Here is a 24,924-nt window from a genome sequence, read left to right on the forward strand (position 1 = left end):
ACAGGGGCCCAGCCTAGCCAGCAACTTGGAAATGAAGAGGAAAAGATGGGACTCCAGGCTCACAGCCAAGGTAGGCCAGTAAAGACAGGAAGCTGCCACACACGGTGCAACCTTTGACCTTTATTCATATCCTGCCCTCCCCCACCAAGTCAAGTCAAATACAAGGCTACTACCCAAAGCAGAAACCCCAATCCCTACCCTAGACTCCTCCTGTGAGCCAAAAATATATAAAGTGCTGGTGTGTAATATGGGGAAGGCCAGAGGGACTAAGAGCCCCACCCCCTGGACCACCGCTTCGGGAGGAGGAGCCCTGCTCAGGAAAGGCAGGGCACCAGCCCGGTCCCCAGAGGCAGGGAGGAAGGGCCTAACAGCCCCCACTTGGGGCTGGGAAACTCATGCAGTCCTGGGCAGAAAGGAACCAAAAAGAAACTGGCAGCATGGAGTTCTACAAGGATGGCGAGGGGGAGGATAATCTGTACCCCTGTGAAGGGAAGGGTGGGAGGGTCGAGGAAGCTTTGGGGAATTCAGAGAATGGGACAGCCCCTCCGGCGCTTATTCTTTCGGACCTGTAGGCCCGCCCGAGTGGCCATCTCAAATACCTCCCGCACCCCTTCCTTAGTCTTGGCTGAGCACTCGAGGTAGCCAAAGGCACTGATCCTGTTTGCCATGTCCCGGCCTTCCTCAGATCGAACCGGCTCCTGATAAGACAAGATACAGGGTCAAAAGAAGGGGTAACTGAGCATCCTCCAGACTGGCCCTGCAGAATTCCTAGTTCCAGCTACCACGGCCAGTTTCCAGGCTGGGGACATAAGACCCGGTTGCCATTGCAGAATTCTCCCCCACCCAGCCTTACCCCTGCAGTACCCATTCCTCCCCCTGAACAAGTACCTACTGCCCAACTGACTTCATCCTCCCTCTTCTCTAGTCTGGCGGTTCTCAGCCTTCTAGTGCTGTGACCCTTTAATACAGTTCCTCATGTGGGGGCACCCTCCAACTATAAAATTATTTTTGTTGCTACCTCATAACTGTAGTTTTGCTACTGTTGTGAATCGTGATGTAAATACCTAATATGCAGGATATCTAACATGCAGCCCCAAAGGGGTCATGACCCACAGGCTGAGACTCTGCTCTTGTCTATACTACATAGCTACCAGAATACTTTACTAACAGAAACTGAACCCCCACCTAAAGCCTTAATTAGCCTCCCAAGATAGCCTACCTTCCTCTAAGTAAAACAGTCCACTGGCTAGAGTTATTTAGCAAGAGTACTCACCCCTCTGAGCCTTCTCCCAGCAGTGTATAATGCCCTCCCTTCCCAGGGAACTCTTAACACACAGCCCCCACACCCTTGGGCAAGTTGCTTCTCTGATACTTCAGTTACTTGGGCGCCCTTCTAGTTCCTCCCAGCATTCGGACACGACAGCAGATGAACATCACAGTCCCACTACCACTGGCTATCAGCTGTTTGCATCTCGGCTGGGAAACTTGCCTCACCAGCAGCAGCGCCGCCCCACCCACCTGTTTCATCTTGGCCAGCTCTCTCCTGGTATGCTCATCTTGCCTCAGGTCCTTTTTGTTCCCCACTAGGATGATGGGCACATTGGGACAAAAGTGCTTCACCTCTGGGGTCCACTTCTCAGGAATATTTTCTGCAGAGATCACCAAAACGTGTAGATGTACTCACTTCTGCTTAACAACAGAAGCCAGGTCTTCTATAGCAGTCCTGGAGTCTACTGAACAGGCAGTACCCTGCACAGCTCAAAGCCCTTTGCAGTGAACACTCCTCACCCCAAGGGCTACTGTCTCTATAGCAAAGGAGACTTGCAGGACTTACATGCTCCCAAGATTCCTCCAAAGCCTTACCCAAACTGTCCGGACTGTCGATGGAGAAACACATGAGGATGACGTCAGTGTCCGGGTAGGAGAGAGGCCGCAGGCGATCGTAGTCTTCTTGCCCAGCTGTGTCCCACAGAGCCAGCTCCACCTGACACACAGGGCTATTGAGCAGCTAGCCCGAGGGCCCCAACCCTACCACCCTGAGGCCCTCTGAAATCACTCATCCTATAAACTAGCTGAACAACATCTTACTGCTCGCTATGTGCTGGGTTGTATTGATCAGTCACAAAACCAATGATCCACTTCTCTAAGATGGGTTTGATCTTGGTGTAGTATGAGCTGCCACTGTCAGCAGCATCTAGTTCTTAGGACAACCCTTTGGGCGAGGTCTCGCCCTCATTCTCATTCTGCAGTGGGGAGAAGTTAAGCCCATAGGCAAAAGGGACTTGGCTCAGATTCCAGAGCCAGTATGTGGTCCAACCAGACAGTGCATCCAGGTTTTCTACAGCTCCAGTTTCACTTCCTAACTTCTGTTTGTTCCAGCAGGGAAATAAAGGAGGAGGTGGGTGGTAAGGAAGTGTGACTGGGGAACAGGCTTCCCAGACGGGAAAACAAGAAATACATGGCTTTCACCTGCTTGCCATCCACTTCGATGTCGGCTATATAGTTCTCAAAGACGGTAGGCACGTAGACCTCTGGAAACTGATCTTTGCTGAAGACAATGAGGAGGCAGGTCTTCCCACAGGCACCGTCACCCACAATCACCAGCTTCTTTCGGATCGCAGCCATGGCTGAAACTGGCAGGCAGGCAGCAGTGGGGATTTGAGGAGGGGAAAGCCAGTAAATTCAATAACACTTATCTAGCCACCCACCCCCTCAAGCCTGCCTAGAAACCACAGCATCCAGCAAAGGAAGAGAAGGGGGTTCGCCAAGGCCTGTTCTTGCCAAGAGCCAATCCTGCAGGCAGAAGACCTTGGAATGCTGGTTGGGACAGGTCTTCCTAGATGCATTAGAATTGATCAGGGGGAGGAATGCAGGACCCAGAACATCTGAGAAGTTGTCAGGTGTGGCCCCCTAAAGACCTAGATTTAGCTGCTTTGCCTACCAGTTTTATTTGTTACCAGGATTTTGACAGTATTAATAATACTAGATGCAAAGTAGAATAGATTGTCCCATAGTGGTCATGTCTGCCTGAACACACACACACAAACCAGCCAGCTACAGGTGTCAGGAGAAAGCAAGGAACACTTGTAGAGCCCCTAGGTGTCTGTCTCTCCCTGGACATGCACATACTTCATTAGGCATATTGAGAAAAAAAAAATCTTCATCTCTCCAGCTGCCTGTTAGGTGGATGGTGGCCTTCCCATTTGAAAACAAAACAAAAAAACTCTTTATTGGCCGAGGCACATACACACATGGTGGTAAAAGACAAATCAGTCTACCTTTGCATGGGGTCCTGCCTGGAATCAAACTCAGGTGACCATGCTTGCTTTGCAAGCACCACGTCTAGTGAGCAGGAAACTGAGGCTCAGTGTGGTTTAGACAAAAGTACAGGGACAGCTCTCAAAACAGGACTTTGTGATGCAGTCTGTCTTGACTACATGGCACTTCACAGGTGAGAGCAGAAGCGGAGAAGCTAAGCCAGAGGCCAGTGGAAGCAGGCTGGCTTCCCTGACCCACCCCCTTCCCTTCCCCAAAGTCTCAAGTCACACAAAGAAGGCTCAGTCCTGGCAGCTCACGGTCAGGCAGCCTGTTCCGCTGCCTCCCCCCCTCCCCCACACCCCCCACCCCCGCACCCATCCCCTTTCCTGGGCCTGGCAGCAACGCTGGGTCACTCAGCCCCTGACAGGGGACAATGACCACACTGTGGGGAGCCACACATCTATCACAGCATTGCTGTGACAGAGCTAAACCCACTCGGGAATCACCTCCACCCACTTTCTGGAACAGCCCCTTCCTCCTTGTGACCAGCTGACCCTTAAGCCCTGCAGACACCTCCCTGTGACTCAAGATAAGGAAGGAGTCAGCTTCTCAGAGTTTATATGTATCCTACACCCCAGCACACGTGAACGAGCAGTTCAGACCACAGGGAGCTGACCAGGTCAGTGAGGTCTCCAGACCTACACAGCCTGGCAAGGATCGTGCCAGACAGAATAGAGATGAAGAGAAGGCTGTGGGGGAGGGAACCAGAGCCTGGGCTGGGAGGAGCCTCCAGAGAAAGGACTAGTGAGGATCCGTCTAAGCTTTTGACCAGGCAGGGAGCAGTTAAGAAGGGCACGGTAACCTGAGCTCAGCCCCAAACTTGGCTTTTCCTTTCAGTCCCAAATCCTGTCTGGCTCTGCTCAACTCCTCAGCTCCCTACAAACCACCTCAAACCCTAGCCTGTGCCTGCCTTTTAGGAAGCAGAGTACTCCAGCCCCAGGCTGATTCTTTTCAGCATCAGGCTCCTGGGTGGTTCCTCCCTCCCCTACACCTACACACACACACACACACACACACACACACAAAACTGGGATGTGAGGAAAGAGGACATGAGTCACAGAGAATTTATAGGAGTTGCATATGCACAGCCACACTTACTACCCCCCCCCCACCTCAAGGGGCTTTCCCTGGTACCCCCAAAAGACTGGGAAGAAGTCATTCGCTATGCTGCATATCTCCTTCAAAAATGAGGTCTGAGAGGTATATCCAGGTAACCCACAGGATTTCCTCCAACTCCCCCACCTACTCCCATTAATTCAACCAGTCTAGCTGTACACAGGCTGGCTGGGACAGCCCCAGGCCAGGGTGGGCAGTGTGGATGGAGCGTGACACCACTATGACACTTAAAACACTAGTCACATCCCCATGCCTGAGTCCTGGCTGTCCCACAGCAGCAAGGCAGCTGAGCATCTGATGGTGGGAGGCAGAGGCCGGAACTTCGTGGCTGGGTTAGAGCCCCCAGCTCCGAAGATTTTGCATCTAGGCTCTGCTTAGGCCAGAATAATTGGGGACTCAGGCCAAGCCGGGACATTAGGCCGAAGGCCAACATGGCATGGATGGCCTGGCTAACACTCCCTGTGAAAGGCAGCTCCAGAGGAACTGCCCCACTAACCCTAAGAGAGAGACAACGAAAACTTCACCCAGGTCTGGGAGAGGGGTCTCGAACTTCTGGGTCCTTCCCTGGGACAAGCCACTAGCCTTCCTTATTCTCTTGATTTCCCAGGTGATCCAACAGGCCTTTGTACTCTGCTCCCCCGAGATCTAGGCGAGAATGATCACTCTTCGGGCAACACCTTTTCCTTAACTTTAAAGCCAGAAGTCAAGGAAGAGCTGGACTCCAGCTTTCAGCCCAACTCCCTAACTTCCCAAGAGGGTAGGAAGAAGAGTTGGGGATTGGGGTGTTTTGTTCTTCCCCACTTCCCCCCTTCACTCTCAGACACATATACACAACACAGGAGCGGGATCTTTCCCAGTCTTCTCAACCTCTCAGCTCAGATCAGCTCCAAAACCCGTCTAGGGCGGCGTCCAGACCCGCCAAGCAGTAGCAGCCTCCAATGGTCACATCCCACCCCTATTCCCGCCATTCCCCATCCCAGGCCAGAACTCCCACCCCTAGCCAGCCTGAGGCCCTGTTTCTTACTCCCTGCCCGGAACTGGAGCGTCTGGGTTGAGTCGCTCACGGAGATCCAAGTGTGTCCCTCGCCCAGCTAGGGAGGTCCGGAAAGGCAAGACTCAGAAAGGGAAGGGCTCTGGGCTTTGGTTCGAGAGCTTGGGAGGCTAGAGCGCCTGGCCCGCAGCTTGGGGCGCTCTCTCTTGCCTGGCCCGGAACACCCCCCGCCCCCCGAGCCGCTCCCGGAGCGATCCGGGAATCGGGAAAGTGCTCTCCTCCGAGGTCAGTTCCCACGACGCCTCGCCACCCACCAGCTGGGGCCCCGGTACCTTGGGCTCCACCGCCTCCAGCTGCGCGGCCAGTGCCGGAGGCTGAGACTGACCCGGGCCCCGCCCCACTCTCCAGCACCGCTCTGGGGCGGGTCCATCAAGGGGAGGGGGGTCGACGAGGGCGGCCCTTAGCTTGGCCCGCCTCCGCTCCCGGCTCCGGGCGGCCGCAGGTCACCCCCGCTGAGGACCCGGCAAGGGGCGTAGGGCTGGAGCTGAAGGGACTGTGCCCGGAGATGCCTGGATGGCTGGGTGGTGAGCGGGCGGGTGAGACCCCGGATAACTCGGCCTCTGCCCCACTTCCAACCCGTGGGGGGCGGACCAGCTTCGGGAAAGTTGAGCGGCTTCCAGGGTGGGGTCAGCGAGGGCCACTGCTGCCCTCGCGTGGCCATCCAGACCTCGAAACTCCAGTATTCCCTACACACTATCTGTGACCGAGGGGATGGGTTATACAGAAGCTGCCCACTCTCTTATCCAGGAATCAATGCAGTAAGTGCAACGTGACGCTATCCAGAGCCTTGGAGACCTTTTGTGATCTGCAGTCCCCAGCCACCATCGCCTTAAAAGTCCCTTCCTTCCTTCCTTCGCTGGGAATTTCCCGACGTCCTGTTAAGAGCACACTCCTGGAAGTGCTGCTGTGTCCTCAGCTGGAAACTGACCTCACACTCCTATTGTATTGTTATGCTGTTGATCCTAATCTGACGTGTTACTTACCTGATCCTGTATCTCCTTTCTTATAAAAGGCCAAAGAAATGGGTGTATAAGGAAATCTACCAATGTTTTATTTACTAGTGCTGGATACTTAAAACACACAGGTCTCTAACTCTGGAATAAGTTCACCCATACCCGTTCCCTTTTGCCTGTAAAGAAAATGAAAAGCCGGGCATGGTGGCGCATGCCTTTAATCCCAGCACTCGGGAGGCAGAGGCAGGCGGATTTCTGAGTTCGAGGCCAGCCTGGTCTACAAAGTGAGTTCCAGGACAGCCAGGGCTACACAGAGAAACCCTGTCTCGAAAAACCAAAAAAAAAAAAAAAAAGAAAGAAAGAAAATGAAACCCAGAGAAGTGGATTTTCCACTATTTGTGACAGGGGGAATTTCCAGTGAGGTGAGCCATGATGACATACAAGAAGCAAAGGCAGATGGACCTCTATGAGTTAATTCCAGGCCATCCTGGGCTACGTGGAGACCCTGTTGCAAAAACTAAATCAGTCAAATTTACAATCAGGCCTTTGAGGCAGCCAGGCAGGTGCTGGCTGCCTGCTGCCTGCCATGCTCCCCCTCCTACCTGCCCTCTGTACCATCCAACCAAACTCTGCTCATCATAGGTTTCAACAAGTATTTCCCAGAATAAATGTATGTCATATGGAGTCTACTGCAGGTGCAGCTGGCCTGGTGGTTCAAGCCTGTAACCTCAGCTCTCCCGAGGGGGCAGAGTTACCACAAATTCCAGGCCAACATAGGCTGTGGAGTGAAGCTGTCTCAAATCCAGGCAGACAACACACATAGACACTCAGTCAGGATTGGAAGCATGGACCATACATTTGATAAATCATGTAACTGAGGTGTTGCTTTGTCCGCCAAGCCTCTGAATTCATTCAGTAAACATTGGTTGAATGTGTAAACTGAAAACTATGTACTAACCCTCCCTTTAACCCTGCCTTCAGATAACGTACAGTCTAGCGCAGCAGTGGTGGTGCATGCCTTTAATCCCAGCTCTCGAGAGACCAAAGCAGGAGGATCTCTATGAGTTTGAGGCCACCCTAGTGTCCCAAAACTAAAGAGCTAATTTTAGGACAGCCAAGGCTACACAAAGAAACCCCATCTTGAACAAAACATAGATAAAAATAAGCAAACAAACTTACAGTTTAAATCAAAAACACAATCGAACATAGCTAACAATTCTTGAAGCTTTATTACGTGAACCTTGCCCTTCCCCACCCATACCATGTTTAGTTCTTACGAGGCATTATTGTTATCTACAGTTTAATGAGGCATGGAGGCTCAGAGAAGTTAGTGTTTGGGGGGGGGGGGGTCAAAGCACTCAGACTTACGAGTCCCTGCTCTTGGGGCTGGAGAGATTGCTCGTGGTTAAAAGCACTGGCTGCTCTTCTAGAGGATCTTAGTTCAATTCCCAGCACCCACATGGCAGCTCACAACTGTCTATAACTCCAGTTCCAGGGAGTTTCAGTTCCAACACCCTCATACAGACACACAAGCAGGCCAAACACCAATGCACATGAAACTAAAAATAAATTAAAAAAATAATAAAAATAAAGAGTCCCCTGCTCTTAATAGCTACTTCCCATTGGCTCCTCCTACAGACAGTTATAATCCTGGAAGTAATTGCCTTGGCAGCATCTAGGGGCTGTAGGGTACTCAGTCCTGGAGAGCAGATGAAATAGTCAAGAAAAGGTAGTGTGGGATATAAACTAAGTTGGAGCTATGACAAGCCAGAGTTTGGAGGCAGGAGGGTGGTAAAGCTAGAGAAACAGTAGCTGGAATCACATTATGAAGGTTCTGAGATGCCATGCTCAGGACTTTAACCTTAGCTCTCTTCTGGGCATAACAATGAGTCACTGAAGTTAGGAAAGTGCTAATGTGGTGATGAGGAAGGCAGAAAAGAAATAAAGGTAAGTATGAAAGATCTTTAAATAATCAACAGTATAGTCACACATCTCTTAATAGGGATGCTTATAAGGATTGTTGCTAGGGAATTTCATCATTGTGTAAATAGCAGTAAGTGTCCTCACACAAACCGAGATGGTCCAACCTAGGACACAGGTCGGCTACATTGTATATACCATCATATAGACAACTGATTTCCGGAAACATTACATGGACTGCATGACTGAAGTAGCCGAGAATTGTGAAGACACATAAGCCAGGTGTGGTCAATGGCTGTATTACTAACTTGCGCAGCCATGATGATACCCACTGAAAGGACGAAACAGGAGAATTATTTATGGGGGGAATTCGTGAATTCAGTTTAAGGTGTGTGGAAGTAACAGAGTTCTGTGGAGGAGATGGCTGGCATGTGTGGGCTCAAAGCTCAGCAGTGGTTTGGGCTAGACACCCAGGCTTGGCAGACATCGACAGATGGAAGAAGCCACAGATGGGGCCACTCATGGCAGGTATGTGGAGTGGGAAAAGGGGACAGCAGGAGAATCTGGGCAAGCCACACTCCTAAGGAGCACTCTTTAGGAGTGTTCCTGTGTTCTTTCCATTGCCCACTTTTCAGGGTCTGATCAAAGCAAATAATGACACACAACGTTCATCCATCTGGTTTATTTGCCAGTTGCTGTAATTTTGGATCTAGCAGGCAGCCCTTTGTTCAAATGGCCACTCTCGAGTCAGGGACACAACTTCCGTGTTTGGGCGGGAAAAGGGTGATAGTGGAGAGGTTGGGGTGGCAGTGAGAGGGATGGGGCTGAGCCCATCAGGAGTAACTGCTGCCTGGCCCGCCCAGGGGGATGACGAAGACCGAGATGTCATCCCCGGAACCCAGCTTGTTGTTTGGGAGACGCCAGCCACGGTCCCGGGGGATTCCCCGGGCCCCCAGGACCAGAGCTTGGGCCAGAGCTGTATACCTGCCAGGAGTACATGTGTACATTCATGTACCAATACGTATATGAGAAGACAGATACACGGGCCCACATGTGGGTCTCCGGGCTTCGTTTCCCTTTGCCCCTTCCTTCACCAGGACTACCCCCCAACACCTTGCCAGGCAACCCCCTACCTGCTGGGATCATTGGGCTCATAGGATGACAGCACCCTGTCCACAGTGGCAGCTACCTCAGAGTCATTGGTCACATCCCACAAGCCATCTGTTCCCAGGACCAGCACATCATCTGGACAGTGCTCATACTGAGTCAGATCATACACTCGTACCTGGGAGGCGGAGAGAGAGAGAGGGGCTGGCGGTGGTCATGAGGAAAGGAGGTTGGAGATGGAAGCCAGCCACAGCCTCCTAAAAGGAAAGAAGGTGTGCTCACTTCAGGAAAGCAGGAGAGGAAAGGCTTGATGGGCAGAGTAGAGCTGCAGACCTTAAGGTTGTGGTCTCCCAAGCCCCGTGTCACCCCAATGGTAGCCATTACCCGGGCCTGTGAAAAGGAGAAAGAAGGCTGCTGTTTAGTTCCTCTCTCAGACTCACTGAAACCATAGAGTCCTCCCACACCTACTGTCGGGTGAGACCTCCACCTCCCTGGACAAGCAGCGGTGGGTCTTCCTGCCCTCTCCCACCTCTACCTCAGGGTTTTACCTTTTTGCCCTCCCCACAGACCAGAGGAAACCTGAGGTCCTCCACCTCAATCTTTTTGTAGGCCCTGAGGAGGGAGGAGTAGAGGAGGCGTCACGAGGGTGGCAAAGCCCCTACCCCTAGGAACAGCAACCCCCACACACAAACCCGTCCAGGAGTGGCCATCTTTCCCAACTTCCAGCCTGACCCAGCCTCCAGCTTCCACCTACTGCTGGTGAAGGACTGGTGACTTTGCCATGGGAACGGCCCCAGCTCTGAGGGAAGTTACCAGCCAGTCATATTCTGGTCCCTGTACAGCATCCTCTGCCCTAGTTCCTTGGGCTGAACTCTTCGGGGAAATTCAAGGTGGGTGAACTCACTGCCCAGCAGTTCTGGTTTCAGGAAGCCCTGAGGTTGGGAAGGGCCAGACAGGAGAGAAGCCATTTCATTTATATCGCACCCTTAGCCAATGTGTAGCTCTTAAATTATAACTGAATCTTAAAATGTACTGCAGGCCACACACTCCTCTAATATTAGCATGAATGGACTCATTCACCCCTCACAAAAGCCAGTGAAGCACAAACAATTGAGTAAGGGGCTTGTCAGAGGTCACACAATTAGCAACACAGGATTCAACCCCAGGTAATCAGGATAGAGAGACCACAAGAGAGGATGCACTAAGATAACACACCCTTGCTCCGGCCTTTGTTATTCTCATCACCACCCCGACCTCTGACTCCACTTCCTTCCTGGAGCTACACTGGCAGCCCAGGCTCCTTCCTGCTGCATCACCCCTTCAGCTCACCCAGCACCCCACAGTCCACGAGCACCTTCCTAGGAAGTTCCCAGTGGGAAGCTTTGAAAGGCTTGAGAGGAAAGACCAGGGATAGGGATTTTAGCCCCTGCTTACAAGCAGCTGAAGACGCTGGCGCTCCGTCTCTGGTGTGAACTCCCGGGACATCGGAATGATCTCCCCATTCCGGACAATGATGGCCCTGCCCAGAGACAGAAAGAGTCTGGACCTGGCTTTCTCGGTATGAGTGGAGAATTCCATGCAGGAGGACCAGGCCCTCCCCATAATGAGCCTGATGATGTCTTGCCGGGGTCCTCATCTCTCCGTCCCCCGTGGATATGTGCAACCTTTCCTTATATCTTACTGATCACTGCAGTCTTTAATACTTAACCCACCACCCCCTCACTCTCTGCATTCCCCTCATCCTGGGGAGTGTCGGCATGCCCCTTTTATGGCCACTCTCAAAGCCCTCTTCCCACTCACCTGCTGTCACCTGCGTTAGCCACATACATCTTGCCTAGCAGGTACAGCACCACCAGTGCACAGCAGCCCCCTTCCACTTGGTGGCCACGCCGCTCCCGAGCCATCTGCTCATCCTACCAGGTGAGGAAGGGTCAAAGGGAACAGAAAAACCTTCAGCTCATAGTCACCTGCTCCACCTCGAACCTCTCCAGGCCAGAGTGGAAGAGAAGAGGACCACATAGGGTAACAGGACCAAGCTCCGCTCAGGCTCTCAAAGGCAGTGTGGATTCTAGGGTTCACCCACCCACCTCCACCTCACAATGTTGACTAAAATGCCTACTTAGCACATTATTGGCCCAGGCCATCCACTCACCATGAGATGGAAGGCGTTCTCAATGGCTCCTACTACCAGGCTGTCATGGGTCACTTCCTTCTGTGGAGACCAGCAGGACTGGGGGCTAACCAACTGTGAAGGACTGGAGACTCCTGGGGTTTCAGGAGTGGATGGGAGACAGAGGGGAGGCGGCAAGGGATCCTTAAGTATTTCTACTAGATCCTTGAGCTGTTCCCGGATGTGGCGATGCAAGAGCCGGGAGGCCATTTCAGCTGCCCCTCCACCAGCGTGCCCATCAAACAGGCCCCAGTAGTAAAAGCAGAAGCCCTGATGAAGAAAAAGTTGGAAGTCAGTAGGGATGGAGGGAGACAGGGCAGGACAAGCCTGTTAGCAGCCATATAACCATCACACGGGAGATCTGAGTGTGATATCAAGGCAATTTAGATCTATTCACTTATTTATGCACAGCCTACTGTGTCAAGAGAAAGAGGAGCCAAGTTCAAAATATGAAGAATGCAAAGGTCAGTACTGATTAGTTAAATCATCCATAAGTGCATGAACATTCACATATGAAATGGAATAGTAAACTTTCCTAGCAGAACTAATCAAATCGAAGCCACTTAGGGCTTCTGTGACAGAGGGAGAACCTCCACACTCCCATTTAGAACCAATGCCTGAAACGCCAGGGGAGAGGTGCCATCGCATCTCTGGAGATTAGGAAAGGGGATGGAGTATTACCTGGTTATGGCTAGGCTCCCTGGAGACCCCTGTAACGCTCCTGCTCCTCCGACTTTCCACATACACAACCTCGCAGCAAGCCTGGTCCTCATTGTGCCTGCTCTTGCCAGCATTGATGACCCTACCAGAGAGTGTCCCACACCAGGTTAGACACCAGACTAGGTCCTGGAATAACCCCCACCTTAGACTCACATACACACATACACACACATCCTCTCCTGCTCGCTGGCCAAGCTGAAAAAGGTCACAGCTGCCTGGGCTCCAAGCCAGAGGGAAGAGGAGAAGGCAGGGCCAGCAAGAAGTACTGTCTGGCGGCAGAACGTACAGCCTCATAGAAAGGCCCGCAACAGTAACTGCCTGCCTCAGTTCCTCCATCCTTGGCTTAGGAGACTTTCCGGAAGGTGGTGTTGGGGGTGGGGGTGGGGGTGGGGTGGGAGTGGCCAGACAGGAACAGTAAGTTTTACTCCCCTGCTGGTCAAAATTCTACACCCCACCTCCAGTCTCAACCAGCTCAGACAGTGATTCATGGCACCTTCACCTTCATGCACACATTCACCCTCATCCCAAAACGACCCAGTTAAAGTTCCGGTTTTTCTTAAGAGTGGGTAAGCACTCCGGCCCAAATAGGGTATGTAGACCCACCTGGACTGGGCAGGAATCTCTTAGCTACAAACCCCTTCCAACAGGGAAGCTAAGAGAGGAGGTGCGGGGCTACCCGCCACCGCCTTCCACGACCTCAGTGCCCCCCCCCCGACCCCCTGGTGGCTTGGCTTGGCTTTCCCGGAAGATGATTTTAAAATATACAGGTTCTGAGAGTACGCTGATCTCTACCGGCACCTATCTGTCTACACACCATAACCAAAGGGAACCGTCGCGCTCTGCGGGCGGACCCCTCCCCCGCCCGGGAAGCCAAAGGCCTTCTGGTGTCGCGGGCTATTTCTGGGTGTGGAGGGGGAGGGGACCGGTAAGAAGGACAGGGAACTGGGGCGCTGGGGCCAGGAAGCGGATGAGCGAGTCTTTCCACCCGCGATCTCCCTGGCAAAGGGAACTAGTCCTTCTCAAACCTCCCCTCCCCTAGCCTGTGAACCGCGGGCCGCGACTTGGAACCCGCCAACTCATCCTCGGCGGTGCTCCCTGGGTGGGGACTGTCCTGAGTCAACGAGGGGCAAGGTGAACAAGGTCCTGAAGAAGGTCGTGGAATTTGCTCCCCGTCCGGGGGATGTCTGGGAGGGGTGCAGGTTCCTGGGATGGTTCCCGAAGCGTCGCGCGGCGGGGGACGCATCCCAGCAGCCGGGATGCGTTTCCCGGGAGAATGGGAGTCCCATCCTCGTCTGGGAGCCCCGGGGCGCTCACTCGGCATAGCCTGTGCTCCAGGGCAGGCGGCGACCGGTGTCTGGGGGGCTTTGCACAGCCCGGCCTGCGTGGTCGTCGGCGCGCCGCAGCCCTCCGGGGCTCAGCTGCAGAAAGGTGGGTCGAGAGAAGCTCACAGTAGTCTCCGCGGTCTTCTGGGGCGCGCCGACCTGGTTCCCAGGCTTCTCCCGGGAAGTCTTAGGTGTTTCTTGGGCGGCCGGAGGCGCTGAGGTAGCGTTGGGCAGATCTGGGGACTTGGAGCGCTGGGAAGAAGTGCCACCCGAGCTCACCAGGTGCGCCACGGCCGAGCGCACCCGGTTAAGCATGCTGCCTCCGTGCCCCGCCCTCGGCCGTGGGCCCGCCCCCTGAGAGGCCCCGCCCCTAGGGTTCCAGGTGGGCGGTGCCCACTCTTGGTCCTTAACAAACTTCCCCAGGCTCCAGGCTACCCGGGGACGGCCCCACCCGCTCCTCGCCTCCGCATCCCTGCTTTGTCCCGCCAGAGTGTCAGAGGGGAAGGGTCTATTGTGGGAAGGAAGCGGAACGAAGGAAATATTTCAACCATGCTGTAGGTTAGACATCCGCTAGATTTAATCCGCTAGAATTTGCCCATTATGACGAGGGTGGGCGAGGCAGCCTCCTCGCGCTCAGTTCGGGGTGAGCCAGCCAGAATGGAGAATTATAGAGCTGATGACTTCAGAGCGAAACATCCTCTTGGGTGTGAAGGGTTTGGTGTGACAACACTTCGGGTTAGGGCTGCAGAATTGAGAGCAGAGAGAACTGGTGCTAATCGCGGTGCTAACCAGGCCAGGCAGCCGACTACCAGGCACCTGAAGGCACTATTCTCTCTAAAGGTCACCTCCACGTTCGAAAGAACAATTGTCATTTCCATCCCACTTTCTCAGAACCGTACCTCCATATTTAGACGTCTGCTGGCCAGTTAGTAAGGTTAACGACATAGTAAATAAATACGATTATTGAGGGCTTGCTCCACACTGGGCCCTCTATAAGGCACGGTCTAGTTGTTAGGTCACTACACAAAACGATGCAAGGTAAGCTACACCCATTTTACAGATGAAGTAGGAGTAGACAGTCTCCTGTTCTTTTACTAGACTTGCCTTAAGATTCACGCAGTCACTTAGAGATTCATACCCATGTCAGAACCTGCTACAGATACTAGCTTCTCTGGACTAGGAAAAAGGCCCGGAGGGGAGCGGGACTCCTAAATTCCCACCCTGAGGTTGCAAGCAGAAAAGCGATGCTGAGCAAGTTCTCTGGCTACCGCCAGGGGGAGACAAAGGCCAGGTCAAAAGCGTGTGTGGGTCGCAGGAAAGCCCACTAGGATTCACACAGAGCTGTTTTTCTCTGTCTTCTCTCTAGGGAAGGATTACTGACCCGATTCAGAAAGAATTCTGTCCTTATACTTGGGCTTAGAGAGTTGATCACTATCCACTCCATCTATCCCCAACACACAGTTTAACATAAGTCAAGGCCCTTCCTTGAGGGAACCACAGACTCCCTGCTCTTAGCTGAGACTCCACCTCAAGGCACCCAGCTGGGTGCATCCTGTTCATATATATCCTGGGCTAACCTGTGCCACCTTTCTCGACCGCTTCTAAATAAAAATTCCACAGTGGTCATTCAAAGTACACACTTGCTGTAATTAGGTCTGTGTTTGGGGGTAGGGGAAGGTCAGGGCAGAGAAAAATGAAATCACCAGGGTAGAGGTGGGGAGGACTGATAAAATCAGACTCAAAGGCAGCCAGGGACAAAGAACATGCATACTGCCACTATGAGCGTTTTCTTCCTGTTTGAGAAAAACTGAAGCCAACTGTCTAATAATGGCATAAATGTCAGTGGGAAGCCAAAGACTGGAGAGAAAAAAAAATAAGCTTTAGTTTTATTATTCAGTGTTTCTGGGTCAGTTTATCTATCACCTTTCGGCATCACCCAGCTTCTGGGCTCTTCACAGCATCCACAGTGTGACTGCAAAGATGGGCCACGCCACAGAACTGGGGTCTATTGGCCCCTGGACTCTAGTACCAGATAATGGAGAGGAATGCTAGCTGCTCCCCTGAACTCTGGAACCACTCTGGCTCCCATCCATAACCAAACTCTAGGGCTCTCATGCATTTGAACCCCTCTCCTATTCCTAGACCATCAGACCTCTTCAGTCATTCCCGGCCCTCTCCCTGAGGCAGTAGAGAGTGAGAGCAAGGAGGAAGAAGGCAGGAAAAGTTGGTGAGATGCTTGCCCTGCTGGGAGCTGAATGACACTCCTCCATTACAGAGGAGAAGTGGGGGGGGGGGCATTCTCAGAACAAACATGGTGGCACACATCTATAATCTTAGGAGGCAGAGGTAGAGACAGGATGAGCACAAGTAGGTGGCTAACCTGAGTACATAGTAAATTCCAGGCTAGCTGAGGCTACCTAATGAGACTTGGTCTTAAAGAGGTAGGGGGAATGGCTTAGCAGGCAAAAGTGCTTACTGCCAAGCCTGATGACCTGAATTCGATTCTCAGCACCCTGGAAAGAGAGAACCAGAGAGAGGGAGCACCCTGTCCCGGGCTGTGTGCTCAGGATCCAGAAGCAGGGTCCTTCTTTGTTTCCCCCACACCTCCCTTACTCTAACAGGTACATACACCTCTCCTGGGAAGAGGTAGAGTCACAGCACACTTCTACCCTCAAGTGTTTAGTGAGCCCAAAACATGAAGCTGTCGTATTTTTGTTGTTGGGACTATTGACTGTCTTTCTGATGAAGATACTAGAAACCTCAGATTTGGTTTCCAAGGTGAGAGTCACACCCATTATCCACAGGACCATTCACACCTTGTGAAGCCTTGCAGCCTGGTTCTCCACCGCGGTACTACCCTTGGTCCTCCCACGCAGGAGGGCAGCACTTCTGTGCTGGAAGTATATTTTTTAAATATTTATTTATTTATTTTATGTAGATGTGTACACTGTAGCTGTACAGATGGTTGTGAGCCATCATGTGGTGGCTGAGCCATCTCTCCAGCCCGTTGGAAGTATTTACTATCCCTCCTGGGTGGCAGCCGGGAACCCCTGTGGTAAAACAAACAAACAAACAAAACAAACAAACAAACAAACATAACAACTATGCAACTTGAGAATCTTCCAATTGGGAAGCACCTTAAATAACACTTGACTGTACTAACAAAGAACTGGATTTTATACACACACACACACACACACACACACACACACACACACACACACACCACCTCTTTTTCTCTGTCTTTCCTTTGAAGGTATGGTCTGGCTAAGTAGCCACTAGCTGGTCTGGAACCTTGTGTAAACCATACAGACCAAACTTCCTCAAACTCTCAGGCAGCCTTACCTTCCCATCTCCCATCCCCTGCTGTGCTTTTCTTTCTTTCTTTGGGTTTAGGAGGTTGTTCCGCTTGGTTTGGGTTTTATTGTTTGTATGTTTGTTTGTTTGTTTGTTTGTTTTAGATAGGGTCTCACACTTATCTCCTGCCTTTGTCTCCCAAATCCTGGGATTACAGGTGTGAAACCCTGTACGTGGTCTGAAGAACTGAACTGTAAGATTTAATGAGCTCGGATTTAAATAACAGCCTACTGCTGGTCTAGATGAATACTACTCCCAGATGCAACGCCCATCCCCATCCCAAAATACAACCTACCTCCCTGAACTACTAGACTAGGGGCCACATTCCTGAAAGTTTTAGTGACATGCTATAATTGATGTGTTTTGCTCAAGGAACTGTCCCTGAAAAGAGAGTCGGTGGGCTTCTAGTCCTGACTTGCTCTGCGCCACAAGAGGCCGCTGCGGGCCAGCTGTGCCCAGGTTCCCCGCAGAGCACCCCCCACACAGTTTCGAAGAAGCCGGCCGTGCCCGCAAGGGCTGGAGTAGCGGGAACGACTCCCAGTCTAGCGGCTGCGCGCTCCTCAACCTGCAGACCGAAAGCTCGGGAGGACCCGGCCTAGCCCAGCAGAACTGGTGGGTGCTGAACCAGAGCATCTAGGTGCTCTAAACCGGAGACTCCAGCTTAGCCAGAGCCCCTGCTCTCCTCGGGCGCAACAACTTTGACGATCTATCGCGGACAGAGCTCAAAACCAGACAACACCTAAGCTGGCCACTCCCGCGAAGAGCCCGATTTGGAGAGTCTAGATGCCAAGCTCAGAAGCAGCGAGGACCTCAGGCCAGAAAGTTGAACCCGGGCCACTGCTGTGGAGCAGGTGGGTACCAGGAGTAAGAATAAATGCTAGAGGGAACAGAAGTAAGCAAAAACAAGATTTAAGGTTCTTGTTGACCTCTTGTTGCTATGAAGGCTGCTCTCCCAGCCTCATCTTAGCCTGAATTGAGGATTGGGGAAACAGCTCAAGGAAACTGAGGCAGACTATGGATGCTGACAAACAAATCCTAGAAACTCCCTTCTCCTGTACCTTTTGAGGAGGGAATGAATAGAACGTCAGAGAGCCCAAGTCTCCCGTCTTCCCCAGGTTCTCTGAGCACTGGAATACCTAGGAGAAATGTGTACGTTGGATCAGACACTGTTAGAACTCAACCAGAAATAGGATGTCCCCAAGAAAAGAACAAATGGCATTTGCAATGGTCAAAATGAGGGCTCCTGACATAGCCTGAGAAAGAAGACTTATGAGACAGGAGGTTCATCTAGAAGTGTGGGGACACACCCATGCCCAGGGGACTGGCCCCACACACCTTCCACCCCCACCTGCATTCCCCTCGCTAGGCCCTCCCTCAGATCACCAGCAATGTGCTTCAGTTTGACTTCTCACTGGGGACTGAACGAGGAAAGACCTTTGGCAGAGAGTGGAGAAGTTCTGTGGGCTGTGCATGGAAGCAGAGACCTGTTGCCCTGCAAGGCTAGCCCTCTGAGGTGGGGCTGAGACACAGCAGCAGAATTAAGCCAGTTTCAGAAGAGTCCAGGAAGCAAGGCTCAGGATGGGTTGGTTAGAGGTGGAGGGAGAGACAGAACTGGGAGACCTGGGGCTTCTTCCCCAGCGGTCTCTTCTGGGACAAAGCTGGCAGATTCCACCCCCTTCTCTGACCCTAGCTCTATCCCAAAACCAGAAAGATGACAGCACTGATTCTTAGACCCTCCCACCCCTGCTTCACTCCTAGGAAAAAGAAAGCCCATTCACTCTCTCAGGGTCACTGCCCCCACTGATCTCTATAGTCTGAGGGAGGAGGGTAGGGGAGCAAGGACAGATTCCCAGAGCAGAAATGACTGCCTTTGCCTTGAGACAGCCTAAGCTGGAGTTCCTTAGTGTCCCTCCCGTTCTCTTACTCTCTTCCAAGCTTCCTCTTAGCCCCTCCAGGGGTCTGGTCTCTCTCCATTCTGAACAACCTCCACATTGTTCATCAGATGGAACAAGTCTGAGACCAGCAGATGAACAGGCAGAGAGAGGCCTGAAGACCCCAGGAACGGTAAGTGAGACATCTGGAGATGAGAATTGAGGAGAAGACTGCCCCTCCAAGGGAGCAGCTGTATCCTTCTTTTTGGCCCCTGGTATTCCTAGAACTGTGCTGTCAATTGCTGGGGACAGTGACCAGGCTAACCCGTGGCCTCCTGGGGCTCTTCCTGTCCCCTTCTGTGGCTACTTTCTCTCAACTTTTTGTTGCTACTTTTCGGGTTGCCCTCTGGTTCTTACCCACTCCTGGTACAGATGTTGGAGGTCTTGCTTGGTTCATAGAAGACAGGAGGAAGAGAAAGCGTCAGGCAGGCTTCTGGGTCCTGACCCATGACCCTGGCCTTGGGCAAGGCTTTCAATTTCTAATGGGGGAGGAGGTGATGTTCCTTCCTTCTTCCCTTCCTTCCTTCCATTTATTTGTTTATTTATTTATTTATTCTTTTTCACGTGTGTGCATGACATGCGTGCATGTCTGCATCCACATGAAAGCCAGAGGAGGCTTATTTGACAGAGACACCCTGCTCTCTGTCACTTGCTACCTTGCTCCGCCTTGGTGGGGTCTTTGTCTTTCACTTACTCTAGCTCTAGGCTATCCAGCAATCTAGCAATCTTCTTACGTAGTCTAGCTTTTTATATCTGTGATGGTGTTCTCACACTTGCCCTTACTCACTGAGCCATCCCCCTCAGCTCTGTGCTTTGTGTTTGTGTTTGTGTGTGTGTGTGTTTGTTTGTTTGAGACAGGGTCTTCCTATAGAGCCCTGGCTAGACTTGGAACTCACTATGTAGATCAGGCTGTCCTCAAACTTTCAATGATCCGTCTGCTGTGGCGTCTAGAGTGCTAGGAATACGTTTGCCATCATAACAAGCCTTCATTCCTTTCTGTTAAAAATTTAAATTGTGTTTAGATTGAATTGTACTGCTAGTCCGGTCCCATGATCTGAAACTTAAACACATAAAAGAAAGACATTGGGGAAATAAGCCATCTTCTTACAACTTGTGTGTGTTTGTTTGTTTGTTTGTTTTTGTTTTGGTTTGGTTTGGTTTGGTTTTGGTTTTTCGAGACAGGGTTTCTCTGTATAGCCCTGGCTGTCCTGGAGCTCACTCTGTAGACCAGGCTGGCCTCGAACTCAGAAATCCGCCTGCTCTGCCTCCCAAGTGCTGGGATTAAAGGCGTGCACCACCACGCCTGGCTTATTTACGACGTCTAGCCAAGCAAAAAGTTTCCTTTCTCAATGGCAAACAGAGCAGGTATGTGCATATTAAGCAACACACATACACACTCTCGCCCTCACACACACTTGTTGCTTTTTTTTCCATCTATACAGGACGACTGGTTTCTCAGTAAAGTCTCTGTTTGTGTCCTTACAAAATTCCTCGATGGCTTTGGTTTTCTCTCTGTTCTGTTCTGCTCTGTGTTCCCAGCAGCCATCTGGAGGGAACTGCATTTTCAAGTTCTCCATGGTGTACTCAGCCCCTCCCTCTACTGATGGCTGTTCAGGTTGTATCCAGACTTTTGGAGCTTTATTTACAAATGATCATAGCAATCTCTCGTGCAGCGGGATATCACCAAGAGCCCACAAATGAAGTGTTCCGCTCAAGAGCTCAAAGAGTGGGAGTCGGGCGTCATTGTCCAGTCCATGGCACAGCCCTTAATTTACTCTGCGAGATCTCTGAAATGTCTCCTCCACAGGCTCTGCCTTCCTGTTCCTTGATCCCTCTCTGTCAGTCATCGTATCCTACAGTGACATCCCGCCCCACCGAAAGCTACCTGGAGACAAGGTCTGTACCCTGCCTAACCTTGGGCATAGAGAAGGGGCTGAGTCCAGGAGCAGAGGGAGTATCTGCTTCGAGCTGAGTAGGGTGTATACTTCTCTCCACAGACCGATGGAGAGACCCACCAGCAACTGGAGTGCAGGCAGCTGGGTGCTTGCACTGTGCCTTGCCTGGCTGTGGACATGTCTGGCCTCTGCTTCCTTGCAGCCTCCAACATCTGCAGGTTTGGGAAAGGTGGTGAGACGAGGGAAGGGGTTTTTACAGGATGCCTGGAGAGCAAGAAGGCACTCCAGCCCATCCCACAAAGCAGGCAGATCTCTGGGGCAGAGTAAAATCTGCAGATGTGACTCCTCCAGTCATTACCCAGGAAACTGTCCTCTTCCCTTCCGCAGTCTAGAGAAGGCCTGGGAAGACCCATTGGCACCATCTCTTCCAAGGGGAAGGTGTTCTGCAGTGAGGCCCTCGGGCGGAGGCTTAAGTCTAGTCTCCTGGCCTAATTCTGGGGTTTTCCTTCTGGGATGGCTAAAGCCTCTGTAAGCGGATGATCCTCCCCCACGCATTGTAAGCTCTGGGGCCCTTGCCCTCACCCCGAGAAAGTGGAAGGTGGGGGCTGGTGTGGGACTCCAGCTTTCAAAGAGTCATGAACGGTGTGTGCTGAAGGTCTGATCCCAGCCTTCACCTCTATGCTAGAAAACACTGCCGCTGAGCCGTAGTCCCAGCGCTGGGTTTCTCTTAAATGACTTTTCCATGAGCAAGGAGGAGGGGGTTGAGGGCCTGCAGCAGGGTAGGAGAGAGGGAGGAGGGTAGGGTTGGAGACCTGGCTCTCCTGAGCTTGTAATTGCTGGCTGCCTCAGTCCTAGTGAAGCAGGGCACCTGCGAGGTGATTGCTGCTCATCGCTGCTGCAACCGGAACCGCATTGAGGAGCGCTCCCAGACGGTCAAATGCTCCTGCCTGTCTGGCCAGGTGGCTGGCACCACCAGAGCAAAGCCCTCCTGTGTGGACGGTGAGTGAGAGGCCAGGCCCTGGGCAGAGCAGAGATAAGAAAGTCCACTTAGGCCTCACCATCTGCTGAGGGTCTAGTTTCATAGCTATCTTAAGGCTGACCTTATCTCTCTCAAGTGGCGAAGAGGGCAGACATGGCCCGCCCTGTGTCATAGAGGAAGAAAGCTCTTGTTACAGGCCATGTACATACCTGCCACCTGGCCCATTCCCTCAAGCCAGCTCCTCTGGCTGAACACTCCTCGAGGGAGGTCCTCTTCCACACGTCTGTTATTCTCTACCTGCTCCGTGAGGAACATGGGATCCCTGATATCGCACACCCACTCTCCTTCCTTTCTGTACACACTGTGTTCTCACGCTCTGGTGGCATCCAGATCGTCACCATGCCTGTGCTCACTAGCTCCCATGCCAGCCTGTGCATGTCTGGATGTGGCTTGGCTACTAGCTCATATACCCTAAAGAGGGCACTGAAGATGGTACCTCTGTGCGAACAACAGCTGCCCCTAGCTTGATGCCTTCCTCCCCCTTTGGTGTGATGCAGTGATGAAGTTGCCTGGGATAGACCCCAGTCCACAGCCTGTGTACAGTGCTGCCTCCTTGGACAGCCCAGAGTAGGGGGAGCCCGGTGGTAATCAGCGCCTGCGGTTGGTGGGAAGGAAGCTAGACCTCATTCACAGACCAGCTATGACCGGTGCTGTGCTCCCAGACCTTAGAGCCACACCTGCCTCCTGCCCCACAGCCTCCATCGTCCTGCAGAAGTGGTGGTGTCAGATGGAGCCCTGCCTGCTGGGGGAGGAGTGTAAGGTGCTCCCGGACCTGTCAGGGTGGAGCTGCAGCAGTGGACACAAGGTCAAAACCACCAAGGTATTGAGACGGGTGGCTCACCCTCCCCTCCTGCTCCTCCCTCACCCAGGGTAGCACAGGGGCCGAACCCTGGAGGGCCAGGCACTGCTACTGGTGATGGCAGCATGCATGCTTGCCTTGACTTTCTCCTCTTCGATTTCCATGGGTTCACCCCTAGAAAATATCAGGCCTTTTAAAACAAAATGGAGCAGGGCACAGAGGCACACATCTGTAATCCTAGCACTCAGGAACAAGATCAGGAGTTCAAAGTTAGCCTGGGCTACATAATACCTGTATCCAAAAATACAAAACCAAAACCAAAACCAAAACAAAACAAAACAGGAAAAAAAAAAACCCTAAGGGGGAAAAATGTAGAGAACTGAGAAAATTACCTAGATCAACCAGGGATCAATTTATCCTTCTCTCTGAATTCCAGAAATTGTAACCTCTCTGCCTGCCACCTCACCACAGACTGTCCCCTGTCCCCTACACTCCTACCCCTTCCCCTCCCACTTCCTGCCTGCCCTCCCCTAGTCGGATTGCTCTGTCCTCGGTGACAGCACCTAAGAAGATTATTATCGTCACAGCTTGCCGCCTGCCCCACAAAACAAGGGGTAATTAAAATTTTATCAAACTCTTTAGCGGTTCCACAGTGCCCTGGCTAATTAGTTGTATGTCATTGCCACCATCACCTGTGCAAGTGAGTGACATTTCCAGGCAAGCCAAGGCAGTGTCCCCGCCACCAGCCCCACTACACACAGCAAGCAGGTTAACTAACAGAAGCAAAACCACTTCTGGGGTTCTGAGGAAAATGGAGGTTTTTCACAGAACACACAACACTGGGAACTTCAGCAGGAAAAGGTTTGGGGGCTGGAGTGGTAGCTCAGTGGTTAGGAGCACTTTTTGCTTTTACAGAAGACCCAGGTTCAATTTCCAGCACCTCCATGGTAGCTTAGTACTCTCTGTAACACAGTCCTAAAGGATCCAATACCCTCTTATGGCCTCCTTGGGCACCACACATGTGGTGCACAGATGTTCATGCAGACACAGTACTAATATACATAAAACTTAAAATGTGGGGAGGGAGCAGTTGGCTGACTAAAAGGCAGGGCAGCCCGTCTGTAGGCAGTAAAGGGGGACAGCCATTCTGAGAATGTTTATTAAGACTTGCAATGTGAGACCTATCACAGAGCCAGGGGCATTTGGCATACTGTTACAGGCCTGAAAGGCAGATCACTGCCTTTGCAATCCGTGTAGTGACTCAGAAGCAAACGGCAGTGAGGTTTGCCTGACGGGTGCCAGCATGAATCACCAGGCCACAGGTGCTCAGCTTGGGTGGTGTTAGGAGACTGGCAGCGGTGACCTCTTGGTGACTCGCCTATGCTGGGGCTCTCTGGCATGCGACAATGGCCGGTTCCCTGTTGCTTTCTCAAACCTTCCCCTACCTGACGATTTGCTTTCTAGGTCACGCGGTAACTCTCGGAGGTCATGGCTTAGGCAGGACAGCCTTGACTGAGCTCGAGACTGAAGAAAGGCCTCCGGTCACCAGACAGCAGATAAGAGGACTCACTTACCTGGACATGTGCCCATGTCAAGTGTAACATAGACCTGCCAGGGCCCTGGGCAGCACTCTGTTCAGCTAAAATGCTTGGATCTTTGGCCACACACTTGAGAGACCTGTGCTCTCCTATGAACAAAGTCAACACACAAACCTATCCTTAAGGAATATCTTGTCAAGTTAAGGAGTGGATGACAGGCAATTTCAACAGTTTAAAGTGTTTGGTACCGTGGCTTCTGAGTGACCTGCAGTGGGTGTGGTGGGGTGGGGCAGATGGAATTTACACAGATCTTCTTCAGCCACCCGATCCCAGGATACAAAGTTATGAGGGCCACATCAGTACCTTCCCATCTTGGCCTTCCCATCAAACCTGCATCCCCAGCAAGATGCTAAGATGTGAGAGGAAAACACTGCCCCCTGGTGCCAAACCCGTGGGATCTCTTTTGGACAGCACTGGAAAGTAGAATGAAGGGCTTCTTCGGCACACCTCTGCAGAGACAGGGCGGGGCACACATCCTTTGCTGTCCATGGATGGACAGGACCTCAGTCAGAATCACCCCTCCACCTTGAACTTCGGGTGTTTGGTTGCTGTTTTAAAGGACGAGGAAACCGAGTCACAGAGGATGAGATGGTTTTGCCCAGGATCTCACAGCTTGGGCTTCCAAAAA

General features: G+C 52.2%; 3 protein-coding genes across 6 annotated transcripts; 1 reads left to right on the forward strand and 2 right to left on the reverse strand.

The window, feature by feature from the left end:
• Positions 1–100: 100 nt before the first annotated feature.
• Positions 101–5,953, reverse strand: Rhoc (ras homolog family member C). Of its 3 annotated transcripts, none has more exons than XM_021158985.3 (5): positions 5,758–5,953; positions 2,470–2,633; positions 1,864–1,984; positions 1,519–1,649; positions 101–698 (listed from the first exon to the last, which is right to left on the reverse strand). In XM_021158985.3, exons 2-5 carry the CDS (start codon positions 2,623–2,625, stop codon positions 525–527), a joined length of 582 nt encoding a protein of 193 aa, XP_021014644.1. In that variant the 5' UTR covers positions 2,626–2,633; positions 5,758–5,953; the 3' UTR covers positions 101–524. The 3 variants fall into 3 exon arrangements, with proteins under 3 accessions (XP_021014644.1, XP_021014645.1, XP_029331005.1); XM_021158986.2 differs by having other exon boundaries at positions 5,740–5,807; XM_029475145.2 differs by lacking the exon at positions 5,758–5,953 and adding an exon at positions 5,459–5,739.
• A 3,086-nt stretch (positions 5,954–9,039) lies between these two features.
• Ppm1j (protein phosphatase, Mg2+/Mn2+ dependent 1J) lies at positions 9,040–14,081 on the reverse strand. Of its 2 annotated transcripts, none has more exons than XM_085835598.1 (10): positions 13,670–14,081; positions 12,317–12,437; positions 11,618–11,905; positions 11,266–11,378; positions 10,900–10,984; positions 10,279–10,397; positions 10,014–10,077; positions 9,799–9,855; positions 9,492–9,643; positions 9,040–9,342 (listed from the first exon to the last, which is right to left on the reverse strand). In XM_085835598.1, exons 1-10 carry the CDS (start codon positions 13,990–13,992, stop codon positions 9,192–9,194), a joined length of 1,473 nt encoding a protein of 490 aa, XP_085691724.1. In that variant the 5' UTR covers positions 13,993–14,081; the 3' UTR covers positions 9,040–9,191. The 2 variants fall into 2 exon arrangements, with proteins under 2 accessions (XP_085691724.1, XP_021013791.1); XM_021158132.3 differs by having other exon boundaries at positions 9,748–9,855; positions 13,670–14,079.
• A 4,920-nt stretch (positions 14,082–19,001) lies between these two features.
• Positions 19,002–24,301, forward strand: Tafa3 (TAFA chemokine like family member 3). Its single transcript, XM_021158946.3, has 6 exons — positions 19,002–19,098; positions 20,773–20,861; positions 20,963–21,078; positions 21,710–21,859; positions 22,595–22,719; positions 24,163–24,301. The coding sequence occupies exons 3-6, from the start codon at positions 20,967–20,969 to the stop codon at positions 24,172–24,174; spliced, it is 399 nt and encodes a 132-aa protein (XP_021014605.1). The 5' UTR covers positions 19,002–19,098; positions 20,773–20,861; positions 20,963–20,966; the 3' UTR covers positions 24,175–24,301.
• Positions 24,302–24,924: the final 623 nt, after the last annotated feature.

The sequence above is a fragment of the Mus caroli genome, unplaced genomic scaffold (assembly GCF_978045245.1).
Source record: "Mus caroli unplaced genomic scaffold, Mus_caroli_1 scaffold_3, whole genome shotgun sequence".
In the NCBI taxonomy this organism is placed as follows: Eukaryota; Metazoa; Chordata; class Mammalia; order Rodentia; family Muridae; genus Mus; species Mus caroli.

Excerpts from the sequence above, each read along its gene's own strand:
- Rhoc (XM_021158985.3), bottom strand. The coding sequence starts at position 2,625 with ATGGCTGCGATCCGAAAGAAGCTGGTGATTGTGGGTGACGGTGCCTGT. Across the intron at positions 1,650-1,863 it reads CGACAGTCCGGACAGTTTGG|AAAATATTCCTGAGAAGTGG; the intron begins GTAAGGCTTTGG and ends TGATCTCTGCAG. Across the intron at positions 699-1,518 it reads AGCTGGCCAAGATGAAACAG|GAGCCGGTTCGATCTGAGGA; the intron begins GTGGGTGGGGCG and ends TTGTCTTATCAG.
- Ppm1j (XM_021158132.3), bottom strand. The coding sequence starts at position 13,992 with ATGCTTAACCGGGTGCGCTCGGCCGTGGCGCACCTGGTGAGCTCGGGT. Across the intron at positions 11,379-11,617 it reads AGAACGCCTTCCATCTCATG|GATGAGCAGATGGCTCGGGA; the intron begins GTGAGTGGATGG and ends CTCACCTGGTAG. Across the intron at positions 9,856-10,013 it reads TCTGTGGGGAGGGCAAAAAG|GCCCGGGTAATGGCTACCAT; the intron begins GTAAAACCCTGA and ends TCCTTTTCACAG.
- Tafa3 (XM_021158946.3), top strand. The coding sequence starts at position 20,967 with ATGGAGAGACCCACCAGCAACTGGAGTGCAGGCAGCTGGGTGCTTGCA. Across the intron at positions 21,079-21,709 it reads GCAGCCTCCAACATCTGCAG|TCCTAGTGAAGCAGGGCACC; the intron begins GTTTGGGAAAGG and ends TGGCTGCCTCAG. Across the intron at positions 21,860-22,594 it reads AAAGCCCTCCTGTGTGGACG|CCTCCATCGTCCTGCAGAAG; the intron begins GTGAGTGAGAGG and ends CCTGCCCCACAG.